The sequence below is a fragment of the Periophthalmus magnuspinnatus genome, chromosome 10, assembly GCF_009829125.3.
Source record: "Periophthalmus magnuspinnatus isolate fPerMag1 chromosome 10, fPerMag1.2.pri, whole genome shotgun sequence".
NCBI classification, from domain to species: Eukaryota; Metazoa; Chordata; class Actinopteri; order Gobiiformes; family Gobiidae; genus Periophthalmus; species Periophthalmus magnuspinnatus.
In genome coordinates, this window is record NC_047135.1 from 5539557 (window position 1) to 5558652 (window position 19096).

At 42.4% G+C, this 19096-nt stretch overlaps 5 protein-coding genes across 20 annotated transcripts in view; all 5 read right to left on the reverse strand.

Annotated features, from left to right (window-relative positions):
• Positions 1 to 19096, reverse strand: part of LOC117377461 (protocadherin gamma-C5-like) — a 157628-nt gene that overhangs the window by 23534 nt on the left and 114998 nt on the right. The gene's annotated exons all lie outside the window — the stretch shown is intronic.
• On the reverse strand, positions 653 to 3118 carry LOC117377467 (protocadherin gamma-C5-like). Its single transcript, XM_033973903.1, has one exon. It carries the CDS (start codon positions 3116 to 3118, stop codon positions 653 to 655), a length of 2466 nt encoding a protein of 821 aa, XP_033829794.1.
• Positions 3929 to 6544, reverse strand: LOC117377465 (protocadherin gamma-C5-like). The gene has a single exon (XM_033973901.2). It carries the CDS (start codon positions 6392 to 6394, stop codon positions 3929 to 3931), a length of 2466 nt encoding a protein of 821 aa, XP_033829792.1. The 5' UTR covers positions 6395 to 6544.
• Positions 7127 to 9592, reverse strand: LOC117377463 (protocadherin gamma-C5-like). The gene has a single exon (XM_033973899.2). It carries the CDS (start codon positions 9590 to 9592, stop codon positions 7127 to 7129), a length of 2466 nt encoding a protein of 821 aa, XP_033829790.2.
• Positions 10410 to 12866, reverse strand: LOC117377469 (protocadherin gamma-C5-like). The gene has a single exon (XM_033973906.2). The coding sequence runs from the start codon at positions 12864 to 12866 to the stop codon at positions 10410 to 10412; it is 2457 nt and encodes an 818-aa protein (XP_033829797.1).

Consider the following 19096-nt stretch of genomic DNA (forward strand, 5'->3'; position numbering starts at 1 on the left):
CTCTGCACAGCACTGACGGGTATTATGGCTGTAGCTCTCAGCAGCAGAGGAGTAGATCTCTTTGTACATGACTGAATCCTATTGGCTGAGAGCAGCAAGCATCACTATCCAATCACAGAACGAACCAGTCTTCGCTTTTCTCCCTCACTGCTATAAGAATTCACCAATGAATCAATGCAGAAGCTTTAGTCCCGAAGATTTAATTTAAATCAGCCCAAAATAAAGATGACCATTATCTATTAGTATGGATATATAGATATATTTTTTGTACACAACAAAACAACATCACTATGTTGGTTTACAGGCAACAAAAGTAAAAAGAAAAAGTAATGAATATTAAAATACCAAATCGCATAAAAATACTAAAATATAATAGAAAACATTTTCTCATGAAAATATTAAACACTTTATAATAATTACACACACACGCACGCACGCCCCCCCCCCCCCCACACACACACATACACACACACACACATATGAAATGGATTATATTTAATTAGGAATAAGTATGTCGCTGTCCATTACCTTGGTGCTGAAATATAATCTCTTTTCTGATGATGAAAAAAGCAATATACCACAGATACTATATGAAATAAGCGTATTTGTATAGCAACAAATACATGTGAAAATGTGGCTGAACATTTCATTCTCATGTGCTCACCTGTTGGCTCTCAAATGTCCACGTGCTGTCTGGAAGAGACGCATCCAGGACACTGATGACCTCCTTAAAGTCAGAGGTGCTGCTGGGTTTAATCAAAGTGAAGTCACTGTACTCTGACATTGGAGACATACACGACCTGAACGACTGACTCTGAGACATCATGTCTCCCCCCAGGACCTCCACATACTTTATAGGTCCGTCAGTGTTGAGCTGGATCTGCAGGTTTCTGTTGGGGTTCTTGTAATCGTCACAGTCGCTGCGTCTGACGCAGCAGCTCGCGCTGCCCCTGCTGTTCCTCACACATTTCACCGCTAAAATGAGAAAAGTCACCAGAGACAGCACGGACACCGAGGCCAGAGACAGGATCAGATAGAGCGCGAGGCGGCCAGTTTTCCCTCCGGACTCCGCTGCTTTGTGCCTGATGTCCAGGATGGGCTCGTGCAGACCGTCCTCCATCAGGATGGACACCGTGACGGTGGCGGACTGCACCGGTTCACCGTCGTCCCTGATCTCTATGAGCAGCCTCTGAGAGGAGTCGTCCTGCTCGGCCACAGCGCGTTTAGTCCTCACCTCCCCTGTGTACTGGTTCACACCGAACAGAGACACGTCCGTGGCCTCCGCCACTTTGTACGAGATCCACGCGTTATGGCCCGAGTCCGCGTCCACGGCCGTCACCTTGGTAACCAGGTGACCCGCTTTAGCGGAGCGGGGCATCCTCTGGAGAGAGAGGGAGCCCAGGCCAGCGGAGGAGGGATAAATAACAGCGGGGGCGTTGTCGTTCTGGTCCAGGATAAAAACATGGACCGTGGTGTTGCTGCTGAGACTCGGAGAGCCCTGGTCCTTGGCCTGGACCACGATCTGAAACACCTTGAGCTTCTCATAGTCAAACGAGTGCATGCTGTAGATGCTGCCGTTCTCTGAGTTAATGTAGACATAAGACGACACTGACACGTCCTGCACTTTAGACTCCAGAATAGAGTAAGACACTTTGGCGTTTTCTCCAAAATCCAGGTCCGAGGCTGACACTGAGTACAGTATAGAGCCAGGGAGCCCGTTCTCTTTTAAATACACGTTATATGAGGACTGAGAGAAGACTGGAGGGTTGTCGTTAACATCTGAGACACTGACAGGGATAGTTTTCTTACTGGAGAGAGGAGGAGAGCCCGAGTCTCTGGCAGTTATCTCTATATTATAAAATGGGAAACTCTCTCGGTCTAAAGAACCACTCGTGACAAGCGCGTAATTATTAGAAAATGAAGGTTTCAGACTAAAGGGCGACCCCACTGGTAACTTTAACACTACTTTGCCATTATCGCCCGAGTCTAGGTCTCTTGCATTGACTAAAGCTACTACAGTGCCCTTTGGTGCGTCCTCGCGCACTGGGTTAGGAGTTGAAGTAAGAATTATTTCTGGAGCATTGTCGTTAATGTCTATTACTATCACCTGGACACGGCAATGCCCCTCCATTTCAGGAACACCTTTGTCTTTTGCCATAACTCGCAAATCATAAACGGCACTGAGCTCATAGTCCAACTGTCCAGCTAATGATATTTCACCGGTGTCTGGATTTACGCTAAACAAAGATAACAAAGACTCTGGAGTATGTTGAGCAAATGCGTATTCAACCTGTCCATTTGCACCTTCATCCGGGTCTGTGGCTTCAACTTTAACTAGCACTACTCCCGACACAGTGTTCTCAGGGATAGTTAGGTTGTACACAGGTTTGGTAAAAATAGGAACATTGTCATTTGTATCGAGTACTGTAACAATAATATTCATTTCACCGGTTTTGACAGGATTTCCTCCATCATATGCTGTTACGAGCAATTCATGAACACTTTGTTTTTCCCTATCAAGCATTTTCTCTAAAACCAGCTCAGGCGCCTGTAAACCACCAGGCAAAACCTTCATTTTTAGACTAAAACATTCACTTTTACTTAGAGTGTAAGATTTGACACTATTACTACCTACATCTGGATCGTGGGCTGTGTCTAAAGGAAAACGAACCCCCGCGACAGTCGACTCTGCTATTTTCAAGACATGTTGCTTTGTCAGAAACACCGGTGAATTATCATTAATATCTCGTATTTCCACTTCTATTCGATGGAGCTGCAGTGGATTTTCTGTCACGACCTGCAGAGGCAGCACGCAGCTGGCGCTTTGTCCACATAAAGCCTCTCTGTCTATTCTGTCGTTCACCACCAGCTCACCCTTCCCCGAGTCCACAGTGAAATACTGCTTCCCAGCCTCAGCAGCGACACGCAGCTTACGCTCAAAAATGTCTGTTAAATCCAAACCAAGATCTTTGGCGATATTTCCTACCACAGAGCCCTGCTTCAGTTCCTCTGGGATGCTGTAACGAGTCTGTGCGTGTGTCCAACTCCACAAGAGAAAGAAATAATGCCAACAGACCGTCCGCCACGCCACAGCTCCACGACCCATCCTTTCTGTCATTAATGAATCCTTAGTCCACGTCGCAGCATTTGTGAGCTGGTCAATCGTCAGCCCATAATTCCTTCAACTCAAAAATAAGATGTAATTATGTGTCCTCAAAAACCAATAACATCCAAATCACGGACAATTACCAAGCAGCGCATCTTTGCTCTGCACAGCACTGACGGGTATTATGGCTGTAGCTCTCAGCAGCAGAGGAGTAGATCTCTTTGTACATGACTGAATCCTATTGGCTGAGAGCAGCAAGCATCACTATCCAATCACAGAACGAACCAGTCTTAGCTTCTCTCCCTCACTGCTATAAGAATTCACCAATGAATTAATTCAGAAGCTTTAGTCCCGAATATTTAATTTAAATCGGCCCAAAATAAAGATGAGTATTATCTATTAATATGGATATAGAGATACATTTTTTTGTACACAACAAAACAACATCACTATGTTGGTTTACAGGCAACAAAAGTAAAAAGAAAAAGTAACGAATATTAAAATACCAAATAGCATAAAAATACTAAAATCTAATAGAAAACATTTTCTCATGAAAATATTAAACACTTTATTATAATTACACACACACACGCACGCACGCACGCATCCCCCCCCCCCCCACACACACACACACACACACAAACACATACGTATGAAATGGATATTTAATTAGAAACAAGTATGTCGCTGTCCATCACCTTGGTGCTGAAATATAATCTCTTTTCTGATGATGAAAAAAGCAATATACCACAGATACTATATGAAATAAGCGTATTTGTATAGCAACAAATACATTTGAAAATGTGGCTGAACATTTCATTCTCATGTACTCACCTGTTGGCTCTCAAATGTCCACGTGCTGTCTGGAAGAGACGCATCCAAGACACTGATGACCTCCTTAAAGTCTGAGGTGCTGCTGGGCTTAATCAAAGTGAAGTCACTGTACTCTGACATTGGAGACATACACGACCTGAACGACTGACTCTGAGACATCATGTCTCCCCCCAGGACCTCCACATACTTTATAGGTCCGTCAGTGTTGAGCTGGATCTGCAGGTTTCTGTTGGGGTTCTTGTAATCGTCACAGTCGCTGCGTCTGACGCAGCAGCTCGCGCTGCCCCTGCTGTTCCTCACACATTTCACCGCTAAGATGAGAAAAGTCACCAGAGACAGCACGGACACCGAGGCCAGAGACAGGATCAGATAGAGCGCGAGGCGGCCAGTTTTCCCTCCGGACTCCGCTGCTTTGTGCCTGATGTCCAGGATGGGCTCGTGCAGACCGTCCTCCATCAAGATGGACACCGTGACGGTGGCGGACTGCACCGGTTCACCGTCGTCCCTGATCTCTATGAGCAGCCTCTGAGAGGAGTCGTCCTGCTCGGCCACAGCGCGTTTAGTCCTCACCTCCCCTGTGTACTGGTTCACACCGAACAGAGACGCGTCCGTGGCCTCCGCCACTTTGTACGAGATCCACGCGTTATGGCCCGAGTCCGCGTCCACGGCCGTCACCTTGGTAACCAGGTGACCCGCTTTAGCGGAGCGGGGCATCCTCTGGAGAGAGAGGGAGCCCAGGCCAGCGGAGGAGGGGTAAATAACAGCGGGGGCGTTGTCGTTCTGGTCCAGGATAAAAACATGGACCGTGGTGTTGCTGCTGAGACTCGGAGAGCCCTGGTCCTTGGCCTGGACCACGATCTGAAACACCTTGAGCTTCTCATAGTCAAACGAGTGCATGCTGTAGATGCTGCCGTTCTCTGAGTTAATGTAGACATAAGACGACACTGACACGTCCTGCACTTTAGACTCCAGAATAGAATAAGACACTTTGGCGTTTTCTCCAAAATCCAGGTCCGAGGCTGACACTGAGTACAGTATAGAGCCAGGGAGCCCGTTCTCTTTTAAATACACGTTATATGAGGACTGAGAGAAGACTGGAGGGTTGTCGTTCACATCTGAGATACTGACAGGGATAGTTTTCTTACTGGAGAGAGGAGGAGAGCCCGAGTCTGTGGCTGTTATCTCTATATTATAAAATGGGAAACTCTCTCGGTCTAAAGAACCACTCGTGACAAGCGCGTAATTATTAGAAAATGAAGGTTTCAGAGTAAAGGGCGACCCCACTGGTAACTTTAACACTACTTTGCCATTATCGCCCGAGTCTAGGTCTCTTGCACTTATTAAAGCTACTACAGTTCCCTTGGGTGCGTCCTCGCGCACTGGGTTAGGGGTTGAAGTAAGAATAATTTCTGGCACGTTATCGTTAATGTCTATTACTATTATCTGCACACGACAATGTCCCTGCATTCCAGGAACACCTTTGTCTTTTGCTGTTATTCGCAAATCATAAACGGCACTGAGCTCATAGTCCAACTGTCCAGCTAGTGATATTTCACCGGTATCTGGATTTACGTCAAACAAAGATAACAAAGACTCTGGAGTATGTTGAGCAAATGCGTATTCAACCTGTCCATTTGCACCTTCATCCGGGTCTGTGGCTTCAACTTTAACTAGCACTGTCCCTGACACAGTGTTCTCAGGGATAGTTAAGTTGTACACAGGTTTGGTAAAAAGGGGGATATTGTCATTAATATCAAGGACAGTAACTGTAATTTTCATGATTCCACTTTTAGCAGGATTGCCTCCGTCCAATGCAGTTACGAGCATTTCATGAACACTTTCTTTTTCCCTGTCAAGCATTTTCTCTAACACAAGTTCAGGGGTCTGAAGACCACCAGGCAACGCTTTCATTTTTAGACTAAAACATTCACTTTTACTCAAACTGTAAGATTTAACAGAATTGCTTCCCACATCTGAGTCTTCAGCTGTCTCTAAGGGAAAACGAACCCCCGCGACAGTCGACTCTGCTATTTCCAAGACATGTTGCTTGGTCACAAACACCGGTGAATTATCATTAATATCTCGTATTTCTACTTCTATCCGATGGAGCTGCAGTGGATTTTCTGTCACGACCTGCAGAGGCAGCACGCAGCTGGCGCTTTGTCCACATAAAGCCTCTCTGTCTATTCTGTCGTTCACCACCAGCTCACCCTTCCCCGAGTCCACAGTGAAATACTGCTTCCCAGCCTCAGCAGCGACACGCAGCTTACGCTCAAAAATGTCTGTTAAATCCAAACCAAGATCTTTGGCGATATTTCCTACCACAGAGCCCTGCTTCAGTTCCTCTGGGATGCTGTAACGAGTCTGTGCGTGTGTCCAACTCCACAAGAGAAAGAAATAATGCCAACAGAGCGTCCGCCACGCCACAGCTCCACGACCCATCCTTTCTGTCATTAATGAATCCTTAGTCCACGTCGCAGCATTTGTAAACTGGTCAATCGTCAGCCCATAATTCCTTCAACTCAAAAATAAGATGCAATTATGTGTCCTCAAAAACCAATAACATCCAAATCACGGACAATTACCAAGCAGCGCATCTTTGCTCTGCACAGCACTGACGGGTATTATGGCTGTAGCTCTCAGCAGCAGAGGAGTAGATCTCTTTGTACATGACTGAATCCTATTGGCTGAGAGCAGCAAGCAACACTATCCAATCACAGAACGAACCAGTCTTAGCTTTTCTCCCTCACTGCTATAAGAATTCACCAATGAATTAATGAAGAAGCTTTAGTCCCAAAGATTTAATTTAAATCGTCCCAAAATAAAGATGAGTATTATCTATTAGTATGAATATATAGAATAATTATTTTGTACACAACAAAACTGCATCAGTATGTTTGTTTAGAAGCAACAAAAGTAAAAAGAAAAAGTAATGAATATTAAAATACCAAATTAAATAAAAATACTAAAATCTAATAGAAAACATATTCTCATGAAAATAATAAACACTTTATTATAATTACACACACACACGCACGCACGGCGGATATCGCTGTCCATTGCCTTGGTGCTGAAATACAACATCTTTTCTAATGAGAAAAAAGCAATATACAACAGATACTATATTAAATAAGTGTATTTGTAAAACTACACAAAAATGAGAAAATGTGGCTAAACATTTCATTCTCATGTGCTCACCTGTTGGCTCTCAAATGTCCACGTGCTGTCTGGAAGAGACGCATCCAGGACACTGATGACCTCCTTAAAGTCTGAGGTGCTGCTGGGCTTAATCAAAGTGAAGTCACTGTACTCTGACATTGGAGACATACACGACCTGAACGACTGACTCTGAGACATCATGTCTCCTCCCAGGACCTCCACATACTTTATGGGTCCGTCAGTGTTGAGCTGGATCTGCAGGTTTCTGTTGGGGTTCTTGTAATCGTCACAGTCGCTGCGTCTGACGCAGCAGCTCGCGCTGCCCCTGCTGTTCCTCACACATTTCACCGCTAAGATGAGAAAAGTCACCAGAGACAGCACGGACACCGAGGCCAGAGAAAGGATCAGATAGAGCGCGAGGCGGCCAGTTTTCCCTCCGGACTCCGCTGCTTTGTGCCTGATGTCCAGGATGGGCTCGTGCAGACCGTCCTCCATCAGGATGGACACCGTGACGGTGGCGGACTGCACCGGTTCACCATCATCCCTGATCTCTATGAGCAGCCTCTGAGAGGAGTCGTCCTGCTCGGCCACACCGCGTTTAGTCCTCACCTCCCCTGTGTACTGGTTCACACCGAACAGAGACGCGTCCGTGGCCTCCGCCACTTTGTACGAGATCCACGCGTTATGGCCCGAGTCCGCGTCCACGGCCGTCACCTTGGTAACCAGGTGACCCGCTTTAGCGGAGCGGGGCATCCTCTGGAGAGAGAGGGAGCCCAGGCCAGCGGAGGAGGGATAAATAACAGCGGGGGCGTTGTCGTTCTGGTCCAGGATAAAAACATGGACCGTGGTGTTGCTGCTGAGACTCGGAGAGCCCTGGTCCTTGGCCTGGACCACGATCTGAAACACCTTGAGCTTCTCATAATCAAAAGAGTGCATGCTGTAGATGCTGCCGTTCTCTGAGTTAATGTAGACATAAGACGACACTGACACGTCCTGCACTTTAGACTCCAGAATAGAGTAAGACACTTTGGCGTTTTCTCCAAAATCCAGGTCCGAGGCTGACACTGAGTACAGTATAGAGCCAGGGAGCCCGTTCTCTTTTAAATACACGTTATATGAGGACTGAGAGAAGACTGGAGGGTTGTCGTTCACATCTGAGATACTGACAGGGATAGTTTTCTTACTGGAGAGAGGAGGAGAGCCCGAGTCTGTGGCTGTTATCTCTACATTATAAAATGGGAAACTCTCTCGGTCTAAAGAACCACTCGTGACAAGCGCGTAATTATTAGAAAATGAAGGTTTCAGACTAAAGGGCGACCCAACTGGTAACTTTAACACTACTTTGCCATTATCACCGGAGTCTAGGTCTCTGGCTCTGATTAAAGCTACTACAGTGCCTTTAGGAGCGTCCTCGCGTACTGGATTAGGGGTTGAAGTAAGAATGATTTCTGGAACATTGTCGTTTACGTCTATGACTCGGACCTGTACACGACAATGTCCCTCCATCTCAGGAACACCTTTATCTCTTGCTGTCACAGGCAAATCATAAACGGTACTGAGCTCATAGTCTAAATTTCCCGCTAAGGATAATTCACCCGTGTCTGAATTTATACTAAACAAAGTCAAATGTGTCTCTGGTGTGTGCTCTGCAAAACTGTATTGAACTTGTCCATTGACGCCTTCATCAGCGTCTGTAGCTGCAACTGTAACAAGAACTGACCCTGGTGAGCTGTTTTCCGGAACAGTTATATTATACAGAGGCTTTTTAAAAACAGGGAAATTGTCATTATTATCAAGTACCGTAACGAATATTTTCATTACTCCACTTTTTGCAGGATTGCCTCCGTCTAATGCTGTCAGTAGTAATTCATGAACACCTTGTTTCTCTCGATCAAGCATTTTGTCTAAAACCAGCTCTGGAAGTGATGGTTGACCAGGCAACTCCTTCATTTTTAGACTAAAACATTCACTTTTACTTAGAGTGTAAGATTTCACAGTATTACTGCCTACATCCGGATCCTGAGCTGTTTCTAAAGGAAAACGCGCTCCTGCGACAGTCGACTCTGCTATTTTCAAAGACTTTTGCTGTGATAAAAACACGGGTGAATTATCATTAATATCTCGTATTTCTACTTCTATTCGATGGAGCTGCAGTGGATTTTCTGTCACGACCTGCAGAGGCAGCACGCAGCTGGCGCTTTGTCCACATAAAGCCTCTCTGTCTATTCTGTCGTTCACCACCAGCTCACCCTTCCCCGAGTCCACAGTGAAATACTGCTTCCCAGCCTCAGCAGCGACACGCAGCTTACGCTCAAAAATGTCTGTTAAATCCAAACCAAGATCTTTGGCGATATTTCCTACCACAGAGCCCTGCTTCAGTTCCTCTGGGATGCTGTAACGAGTCTGTGCGTGTGTCCAACTCCACAAGAGAAAGAAATAATGCCAACAGAGCGTCCGCCACGCCACAGCTCCACGACCCATCCTTTCTGTCATTAATGAATCCTTAACAAAATCCAGGTCGCATTGTTGGATAATTTCAGTCAGCCCATAACTCCTGCCATTGAAAAATAAGATCCAGTAAACCATATATTCTCAAGAAACATTAATATTTCAAAATGGATATTTGCGAAGCAACGCATCTCTGCACTGAACAACACTGACGGGTATTATGGCTGTAAGACTCAGCAGCAGAGGAGTAGATCTCTTTGTACACGTCTGAGGTCTATTGGCGGAGAGTAGCTAACATCACCATCCAATCACAGAGCAGCCTCTTTTTCTCTTGCACCGCGCACACACTACTGAGCTCATATTTTGAGAGGCAAATTTTGCTTAAAATGAACATAAAACGAATATTATGTTTTATTATTGGTAAAACTCAATGATATTATTGACAAGGCCTGTCCAAAAAAACTAACAAAAACAAAACATAAAAAAACCCCAAAAAACCACACACAAAAGATATAAAACAAACATACAAAAAGCCAAAACCAAAAACTAAACAATAACTAAATGTCATCAAAATATGTATTTCCTGTATATAAGGGTGTTATACAAAATTAATTATGACACAAATTGTCCCAGTACTTTTTAGGGATAATTGTTTTCCATTATATTGTATGCATTTGATTAGAGTTTTTGATTGAATATTATAGAACAGCTGTAATAGAGAAAGAGACTAGACATCACAAGGGGAGAGCCGCTGTCCACTGCTGTGGTGCTGAAATAGAAGTTTCACAGTAAAGAAGACATAAAGGGCACACCATAGGAAATAAACCAACTTCAGAGAAGTTTTGTGTTTGACATTTCATTCTCATGTGCTCACCTGTTGGCTCTCAAATGTCCACGTGCTGTCTGGGAGAGACGCATCCAGGACACTGATGACCTCCTTAAAGTCTGAGGTGCTGCTGGGCTTAATCAAAGTGAAGTCACTGTACTCTGACATTGGAGACATACACGACCTGAACGACTGACTCTGAGACATCATGTCTCCTCCCAGGACCTCCACATACTTTATGGGTCCGTCAGTGTTGAGCTGGATCTGCAGGTTTCTGTTGGGGTTCTTGTAATCGTCACAGTCGCTGCGTCTGACGCAGCAGCTCGCGCTGCCCCTGCTGTTCCTCACACATTTCACCGCTAAGATGAGAAAAGTCACCAGAGACAGCACGGACACCGAGGCCAGAGACAGGATCAGATAGAGCGCGAGGCGGCCAGTTTTCCCTCCGGACTCCGCTGCTTTGTGCCTGATGTCCAGGATGGGCTCGTGCAGACCGTCCTCCATCAGGATGGACACCGTGACGGTGGCGGACTGCACCGGTTCACCGTCGTCCCTGATCTCTATGAGCAGCCTCTGAGAGGAGTCGTCCTGCTCGGCCACACCGCGTTTAGTCCTCACCTCCCCTGTGTACTGGTTCACACCGAACAGAGACGCGTCCGTGGCCTCCGCCACTTTGTACGAGATCCACGCGTTATGGCCCGAGTCCGCGTCCACGGCCGTCACCTTGGTAACCAGGTGACCCGCTTTAGCGGAGCGGGGCATCCTCTGGAGAGAGAGGGAGCCCAGGCCAGCGGAGGAGGGGTAAATAACAGCGGGGGCGTTGTCGTTCTGGTCCAGGATAAAAACATGGACCGTGGTGTTGCTGCTGAGACTCGGAGAGCCCTGGTCCTTGGCCTGGACCACGATCTGAAACACCTTGAGCTTCTCATAGTCAAACGAGTGCATGCTGTAGATGCTGCCGTTCTCTGAGTTAATGTAGACATAAGACGACACTGACACGTCCTGCACTTTAGACTCCAGAATAGAGTAAGACACTTTGGCGTTTTCTCCTACATCTGCATCTAAGGCTGACACTGAGTACAGTATTCTCCCCGGAGGACTGTTCTCCTGGACATAAACAACATATATTTGCTGGGAGAAGACAGGTGGATTATCATTTACATCGGATAAAACCACTTCTAATATTTTCTCCGTTGATAAAGCTGGTCTTCCACTATCAGCCGCTCTCAGCTTGACCCTGTAAAGTCCACTTTTTTCTCGATCTAGAGTGGCGCTTGTCACTAACGAGTAATGGTTAGAGAGCGATGGATTTAGTTTAAAGGGAGACCCAGAAGACAGTGTCAGCGTTACTTTTCCGTTGTCACCTGAGTCTAGATCCCGCGCACTTATCAACGCAATAACTGTCCCCACTGGTGAATCTTCTGGGACAGGCGAGGTCAGTGACTTCACTACGATCTCAGGGGCATTGTCGTTAACATCTACTATTTTAATCTCAACACTACAGTGGCCATCCATCTCAGGATTACCTTTGTCTTTCGCAGTTACATCAAATCTGTGTATCGCCTGTGATTCGTGGTCCAATATCCCTTTTACTACAATAGCACCTGTGTTGGAATTAATATCAAATAAAGTCAGGGTCGTTTTCGCTGTTTGATCTGCGAAAAAGTACTCAATCTCTCCGTTTAAACCCTCGTCTATGTCTGTGGCTTTAACGCTTACAATTTCCTTTCCCGGCGTTGCTTTCTCGCTGACGTTTGCCTCATAGACATTCCTTTCAAACTGAGGCGCGTTGTCGTTAATATCAAGCACAATAACAGTAATCTGAGCAGTACCCGAGCGCACTGGGTCTCCGCCATCTACAGCAGTGAGAATAAGGTTATGAGTTGGTTGCTTTTCTCTATCGAGCGCTTTTTCTAAAACCAGTTCAGGGATTTTACGACCGTCCTTGTGCGTTTTAACAGTAATTTTGAAATGATCATTTTTACTGATAAGATAAGAATACACTGAGTTAGAGCCGACGTCAGGGTCCTGTGCGCTTTCTAAAGGGAATTTTGCGCCAGGATTTACTAACTCTGCTATTTTTAAAGCTTTCTCTTTTGTGACGAAACTTGGGGAGTTGTCGTTTGTGTCCTGTATCTCTATCTCGACTCTATATAATTGTAGTGGAGCATCAATAACCAGCTCCAGAGGCAGCACACACGATAGTCTCTGTCCACATAGTTCTTCTCTGTCAATCCTGTCCGTCACTATCAATTCTCCTTTCCTCGGGTTCAAGCCAAAATATTGCTTACCATCTTGTGAGGTTATCCTAAGTTTTCGTTTGTCCAAATCAGACACAATCAAACCCAAATCTCTGGCAAGGTTTCCAACTACAGATCCTTGTTTAAGTTCCTCGGGAATGCTGTACCGCGTCTGTCCCTCTATTGTAGTCCAAATGAAAGAAGAGTGGCACCAGCACAAGAACAGCTGCCATGAATACGGTCTGGTCCACATTATTTCCTGTCGCTCATATCACTATGATGAAAAACAAGACATTTATAATCCAGTGATAAATCCTTCATTGACATAAGCATGGTTTTATCTGTAGGCTATAGCTTCTCCTCATGAGCACAACATCGCCGTGGTTACAAGACTGAAGGCTGGGAGAGGAGTAGATCTCTTTGTAGAACTGAAAATATCATTGGTGGAACTATGCGCATTTTTCCACCAATGGATGATGCAAAGACCGTCTGCAGCGCCGTGACGTAAGCGCGTCAGAGAGAGAGGCCGTGCAGTGCGCAAACTCCACTTTGTACTAACATTACATTAATACTAATATTATACTACACTACATTATATCAAAAATAATGTGACAGAATATGATATCATATTAAATCACATTATATTCATGTAATAATATGATATTATATCAATACATTAAAATTATATGCTACTATATTGTTTATCATGATTAGAATCTGGCATATTTACATTTGTTCAATACACATGTCAATTAAAGTGCATTGTTACAAAATAAAATAAATAAATGCATGTAATAATAATAATAATAATAATAATAATAATAATAATAATAATTATTATTATTATTATAGTATAATATTAATATTATAATAGTACCATTTTCTATTATATTAGACCAAAAAGCTAAATTCACATTTTTGAATGTGTTAAATTGTTACTTATATGAGTGTACTGTCTACCCCAAATAAGTAACCAAATATGTAAATTAATACAGGGACAGGTTACTATTTGTCCTGGTAAATATCTTCCTCCTCTATTCGATATAAAGACAAATTTAATTTAATTTTTGTCAAAAATAATTCACAGATAAAATAAGGCGTTCTGCATAAGCGTTGCTGATGTGACAATAGCTGATTGGGAGAAGCACCTGCATCAGTTCTGCTTGTGACACATCTGTGTGGCACTCAAGGCTCTCCGTTGCCTTCCTGTGGTCAGAGGAGGAAAATGCAACGTGCTCCATCTTCACAGGGCTGCTTATAGAAAAGAGCACAGTATCAGGCGGCAGCTGACTAAAGTACCCGTATGGAGGTCTGTAGAGCAAAGCAAAAGGGAGGGGGAGCTGCAGAGGCTTAGCTTTTGATACGCTTTGCTTCAGCTTTTTCTGGACCCATTTTTAGATTGATCAATCAACTGATCATTGTTATTTTCACATTATCAATGATACATCCAAGTTGATTTTTTAATCTTTTTTAAATTTTTTTTAATTTTTTAATTTTTATTTTTTTTTAATGTAGAGTTAAATTCAAAGTATGAAATCATGACATGTGTAATGTGGTGTAAATATGTTCCAATATTATCTCGCTAAAAACAACAAAATATACAAACGAGAATTAAACCACAGATACAAAAGAAACCTTGAAGGTGAATAAGAAAACCAATCTGCTATGAACGATACATGCGGCAGAGGGAGATGTGGAGAGCCCATATAAGAACAACAAGAAAGGAGGGGGAGAGCTGAGGTTTCAGCACCACGGAGGTGGACAGCGCCACACAGGCGGACAACTGCTGCTGCTGCAGCCAGGATTTACACAGATCAGAGCATGTCTGATTTGAACCCGGTTTTTTATATTTAGTCACACAAACTCACAGTTCTTATCTTTATTTTACCAGGCAGAAAATGAAGAACACTTTCTGATCCACATGGTCAACTGAAAATGCTGGAGTGGGATTCTCAAAATGACTATACAACACAAAAGCCCTCTAATGAGGTCAATGTGAATACATTTAGGTCTACAAATTACCAAAACTGAAAAAAACAAAACAAAACAAAAAAACCCAAAAACAAACACACACTGTAATATGTGTTTATATCCACTACCCTGCTATACACAGTTCTCATTTGTACAGCCAAACATTTGAGTGTGTCACTGGAATTATTAATCATGCTATGGAGGAATTCTTTCCGTGTTCATGACTCTGTGTCTTTTACAGTGAGGTACAGAGGAATATGCTGCCTGACTCAATAAAGCCATGTGTCAGAATCAAAGGTTTTAGGATTGAACTAAAAAACAATTAAACAACACTCAAAACTGTAACCATTCATCTCTTTAGGTTCTACACTTCAATGGCTCTGGCTCTGTATGTATAAATGTGTGTGTGTGTCTGTATGCGGAAGGCTGTGTGCACATATACTTTTTGTGCTTCAACCCATGTCACCGGTTTGTGTTTTGTTAAATGTTTGTAGGTTGTTCTTTTCCCCGCTAGAGGACTTGCAGATGTAAAGGAGCCCAAGGCTCCTAAATAAATAAATACATAAATAAATTCTACTATAATAATAATAATAATAATAATAATAATAATAATAATAATAATAATAATAATAATAATAATAATAATAATAATAATAATAACAGTGGTGACTTTGTAAACATTTCATTTTGGAGACCTTGTTGGAAAAATCCTTATCATCTTCCCTTCAAACTAATTCAAATGTCTACAATTGCTCACACACACACACACACACACACACACACCCCCACACACACACCCCCCCACACACCCCCCCCCCCCCACACACACACACACACACCCCCACACACACACACACACACTAAAAAACTTTTATGTCCTTTGATGTCTACACATTAACTTAACAATGTAACTTGTTAAATTTTCTCCAGATGGATGTTATTAGTTTACCTGGAATGTTCCGCAGTACGATATATTGTGGGAAAACATCACTACTGTGAGTGGGATCACCAATCCAAAGATGTCCATTGAAGATAAATAACTTTAATGAGATACTGTATGATATTCCAAGCAAAAACTTTTTCATGTTTCAGCAGGTGGCCATCCCTCCATTAGAAAAGCTACATAGTGCACCTTTAATGTCCTTGTGTGGCTTGTTTGTTTGCAAAGGGTCAAAGTGTCAGATGAAGAGCTCTTCTGGATAATCAGTGTTTTTGGCTTGAGTTACTTCCACATGTCACTGTTAATACTAGTGTTAATACTCTGTGTCATGGAGACTGTCACGCGCCGGCGCTGGCTTTCCATATGTTGCCACGGAAGTTAATAATTCAAAACTAAAAATATTTGAGGTTTTGTGAGTGGTCAACAGTGCAGGAAATGGCTCTAGGAAATTGAAAACCACGGCAAAGGACTGTAAAGGACTGTGCCAGAATTTCACATGTGCATTTTCTCCATGCACCAAAATAGTAAACACAAACAATCACTTATAATTAACTACAATATGACAGATGTTCTCACTGTGGAACATATGTCAGAAACAAAACTTGGTTCAACTTTATTTTTGTGTGGAAAATGTGGCAATAGCAAGGCCTATTGTCTTTTACATAGTCCTATTGTCTTTTACATAGTCCTATTGTCTTTTACATAGCTTGATCCTGTTTCAAGAAGCAGGTTTAGCACAAAATTAGACTTTGCTAACACTGGAAAGATATCAACTCAGAGTTTTCAGTTTGACAGAGAGTGTTAACTTAAAAACCCATGGTGACTCACTCTATGAGTCTACCCCAGAGTTTAACCACAGTCTGCTCCTGAAGGAGAGCTCTGATTGGACAGTTCACTTCCCCATTCACAGAAGTATAGGGACAGTTACATGATGTATATTTAACTTTATAAACTTAATTTATTTTCAACTGTCATACATTTTATTTCCATTTCTCATTTTAAATATAATTTTAATACAATTTTCTGCTCATGAAAAGTTCTTGAATAAGTTTGGTTTATCAGCTTCAAGAAAATAGATCTATTGACTGAGTTGTGGCCTGAATTGTTGCTGTACTTTAATACAACTAAGTTAAATGTCACACTAAGAAGAACAATTTGTTACTGCACTCCAAATGCTTAAATATTTATCAGATCTTTATGTGCAAAATGATGGTGTGTGAAATTCTGAGTTGACCTTGTCTGACTATGATAATTCTGAGTCATTAATTAAACTCAGGGTTAGTTCAGCCTGCTTTGTGAAAGAGGTCCATGTGTCATGTGTAGATCAGTCTTAGATCAGTCTTAAACATCTGTGTATTTTGTTTCTGATGTGATGTACTGTTGAAATCAAAACTATTGCTTACCTTGGGTGGACAAAGCAGGATTTAAAAGGGGCACGAGAGAATGCAGCCGCAGCAGCAACAACAGGACATGGAAGAGAACAAAAGAAAAGAGGATATTGGTTAGACTGTTGTTCTATCCATGCTGAGTGGCAAAGGGAAAGAAAGATATACTTACAAGGTGTGTTGAAACAATTAGTAATGTGAGATGAGATGAATTATGGATATTAATGTCAATGTTAAAATATTGTTACTACTTACTTACTTACTTAAGATATGTTCACATAGTTTGTAACACATGTGGAATCATGTAAAAGATGCATGTATCTTGTAAAAAAAAAAAGTATGTTTCTATACATAATAACAAACAAATAAATACAATAGTTATATTAAAGCATGCCCTTGAGGTACATTAGTTCAGGTAAACATATGAATATTGATACAATTTAAAGCTTATGTCAATTACTATGGAATAATATGCAGTTTGTAAATAGTTGTCAGTACTAAAGAAAAACAGTGGTGATGGTCATAAGTATTATTAAACCACACAGACAGAGCACTTTTTTGACCTTGCTCCAACTGCACAATATTATTTCCTTTCAATGTACATTAAGTAGGGAGGCTGTTGCCATGCACAGAACAAAAAATATATTTACAGTTGAATATTATCTTTTTGTTTTTCAGAATGTCACAATAAAAATATAACACTACAACACAACAAAGCTACATTTTTACAGTTCGTAATTAACACATTTTCTTTCTTTCTTTCTTTTTTTTTTTTTTAAATGCAGGGAGCAAAAATATTTTCCAGATTGAAAAACTATTGATGCAGTGTTTAAATAAAGACTGCACTGCTGCTCCCTCTTTCCAACAGCAGAGGGCATAAGGCGATGATCTGGTCCACTCTCATGCATTATTCATGTTTGCCTCTGTGGCTGAGGTTTTAAATCTTAGACAAAGCACAATGTTATATTTATATAAAAGTTCTATCTATTAATACAAGCAGAGCACCGAGCATTCAAAACAGCACAAATGACTGTTGAATAGAAGTAATATAACACCAAATAACAGTTATATGTAGCTGCATTGTGTGTGTGTGTTTATTTTGACTACTTTGGGAAGGTTTGTCATGTCTTCAATCACAATAGTTATATTTATTACATTTTTTATATGGGCAATCTTGCTAACAAAGCTGTCTGCTTAAAGTAATCAAATAAGAATCAATTTTGAGATGCTTGCATGCTAAAAACTATACAGTGCAAATAACAAACAAAAACAAAAATGCTCTATTTTGAACAAAAAGAACAAGCAGCCATGTTGAACCTCTCCCTGCTTTCTTCCTCCATCCTCACACATCAGATACCGCACATCTCAGCACCATAACGGGGGTGTCTTTCCTTCTCAAAGCATCACCACATAAAGACAACTATACTATCCCTGAAACGGCAGCGACTCCCATACCCCCCCCTCTAACTCTGTGGAAGTGGTACAGTCCTGCCCGTGAGTCAGCTTGTTTCTATGGCAACACAGCCCACCTCACTCGCATCCCACCCCACTGCCTTCTGCACCTAGTCTTACAAAACCAAAATGCAGCAAAACCAGATAGAGAAGGCAGGGTGTTTTTGTTCAAATGCAAAATAAAAGAACATCATGCTTTGTTTTCTTTCTATAGTACATTAGTGCAGAACCCGTATGGAAATATGTACATGACAACTGACGATCTAAAAAAAAACTACTAGAGTGTATGCAGAATGGAGCATCTTGTGACCATTTATTAAAATCTAATGTCCCATGTGCCAAGTGTCTCGCCCTTTCAGCTTTCTGTCCTCTCTGCTGCAGAGTGGTGCAGCTGGAGAGGGGGAGGGGAGAGAGCACAACCTCACATCAGGAGAGGAGGCAACAGTAACACTGCTGTACATGGTTTTCCCAGTGATTAAAAATGTACCCTGTTTCCATAGCAATTAGCAACTCAAAACAAAATAATTGAATAGTGAAATGTCCTCAAAATGTCACCCACGAACAGGAAGGTGCAAAACAATAGAAGCTGCCATTGCTCAAAACGATATACAAAAAGCAACAAACTGAACTTGCTGTATGAATCAACACAGAGCGATTTAAATTCATTGTCAAACTAACATGAAACAGAAGACCTAAAGATGAAGTGTTTTACATCTTACATTTATTTTCTCCAAT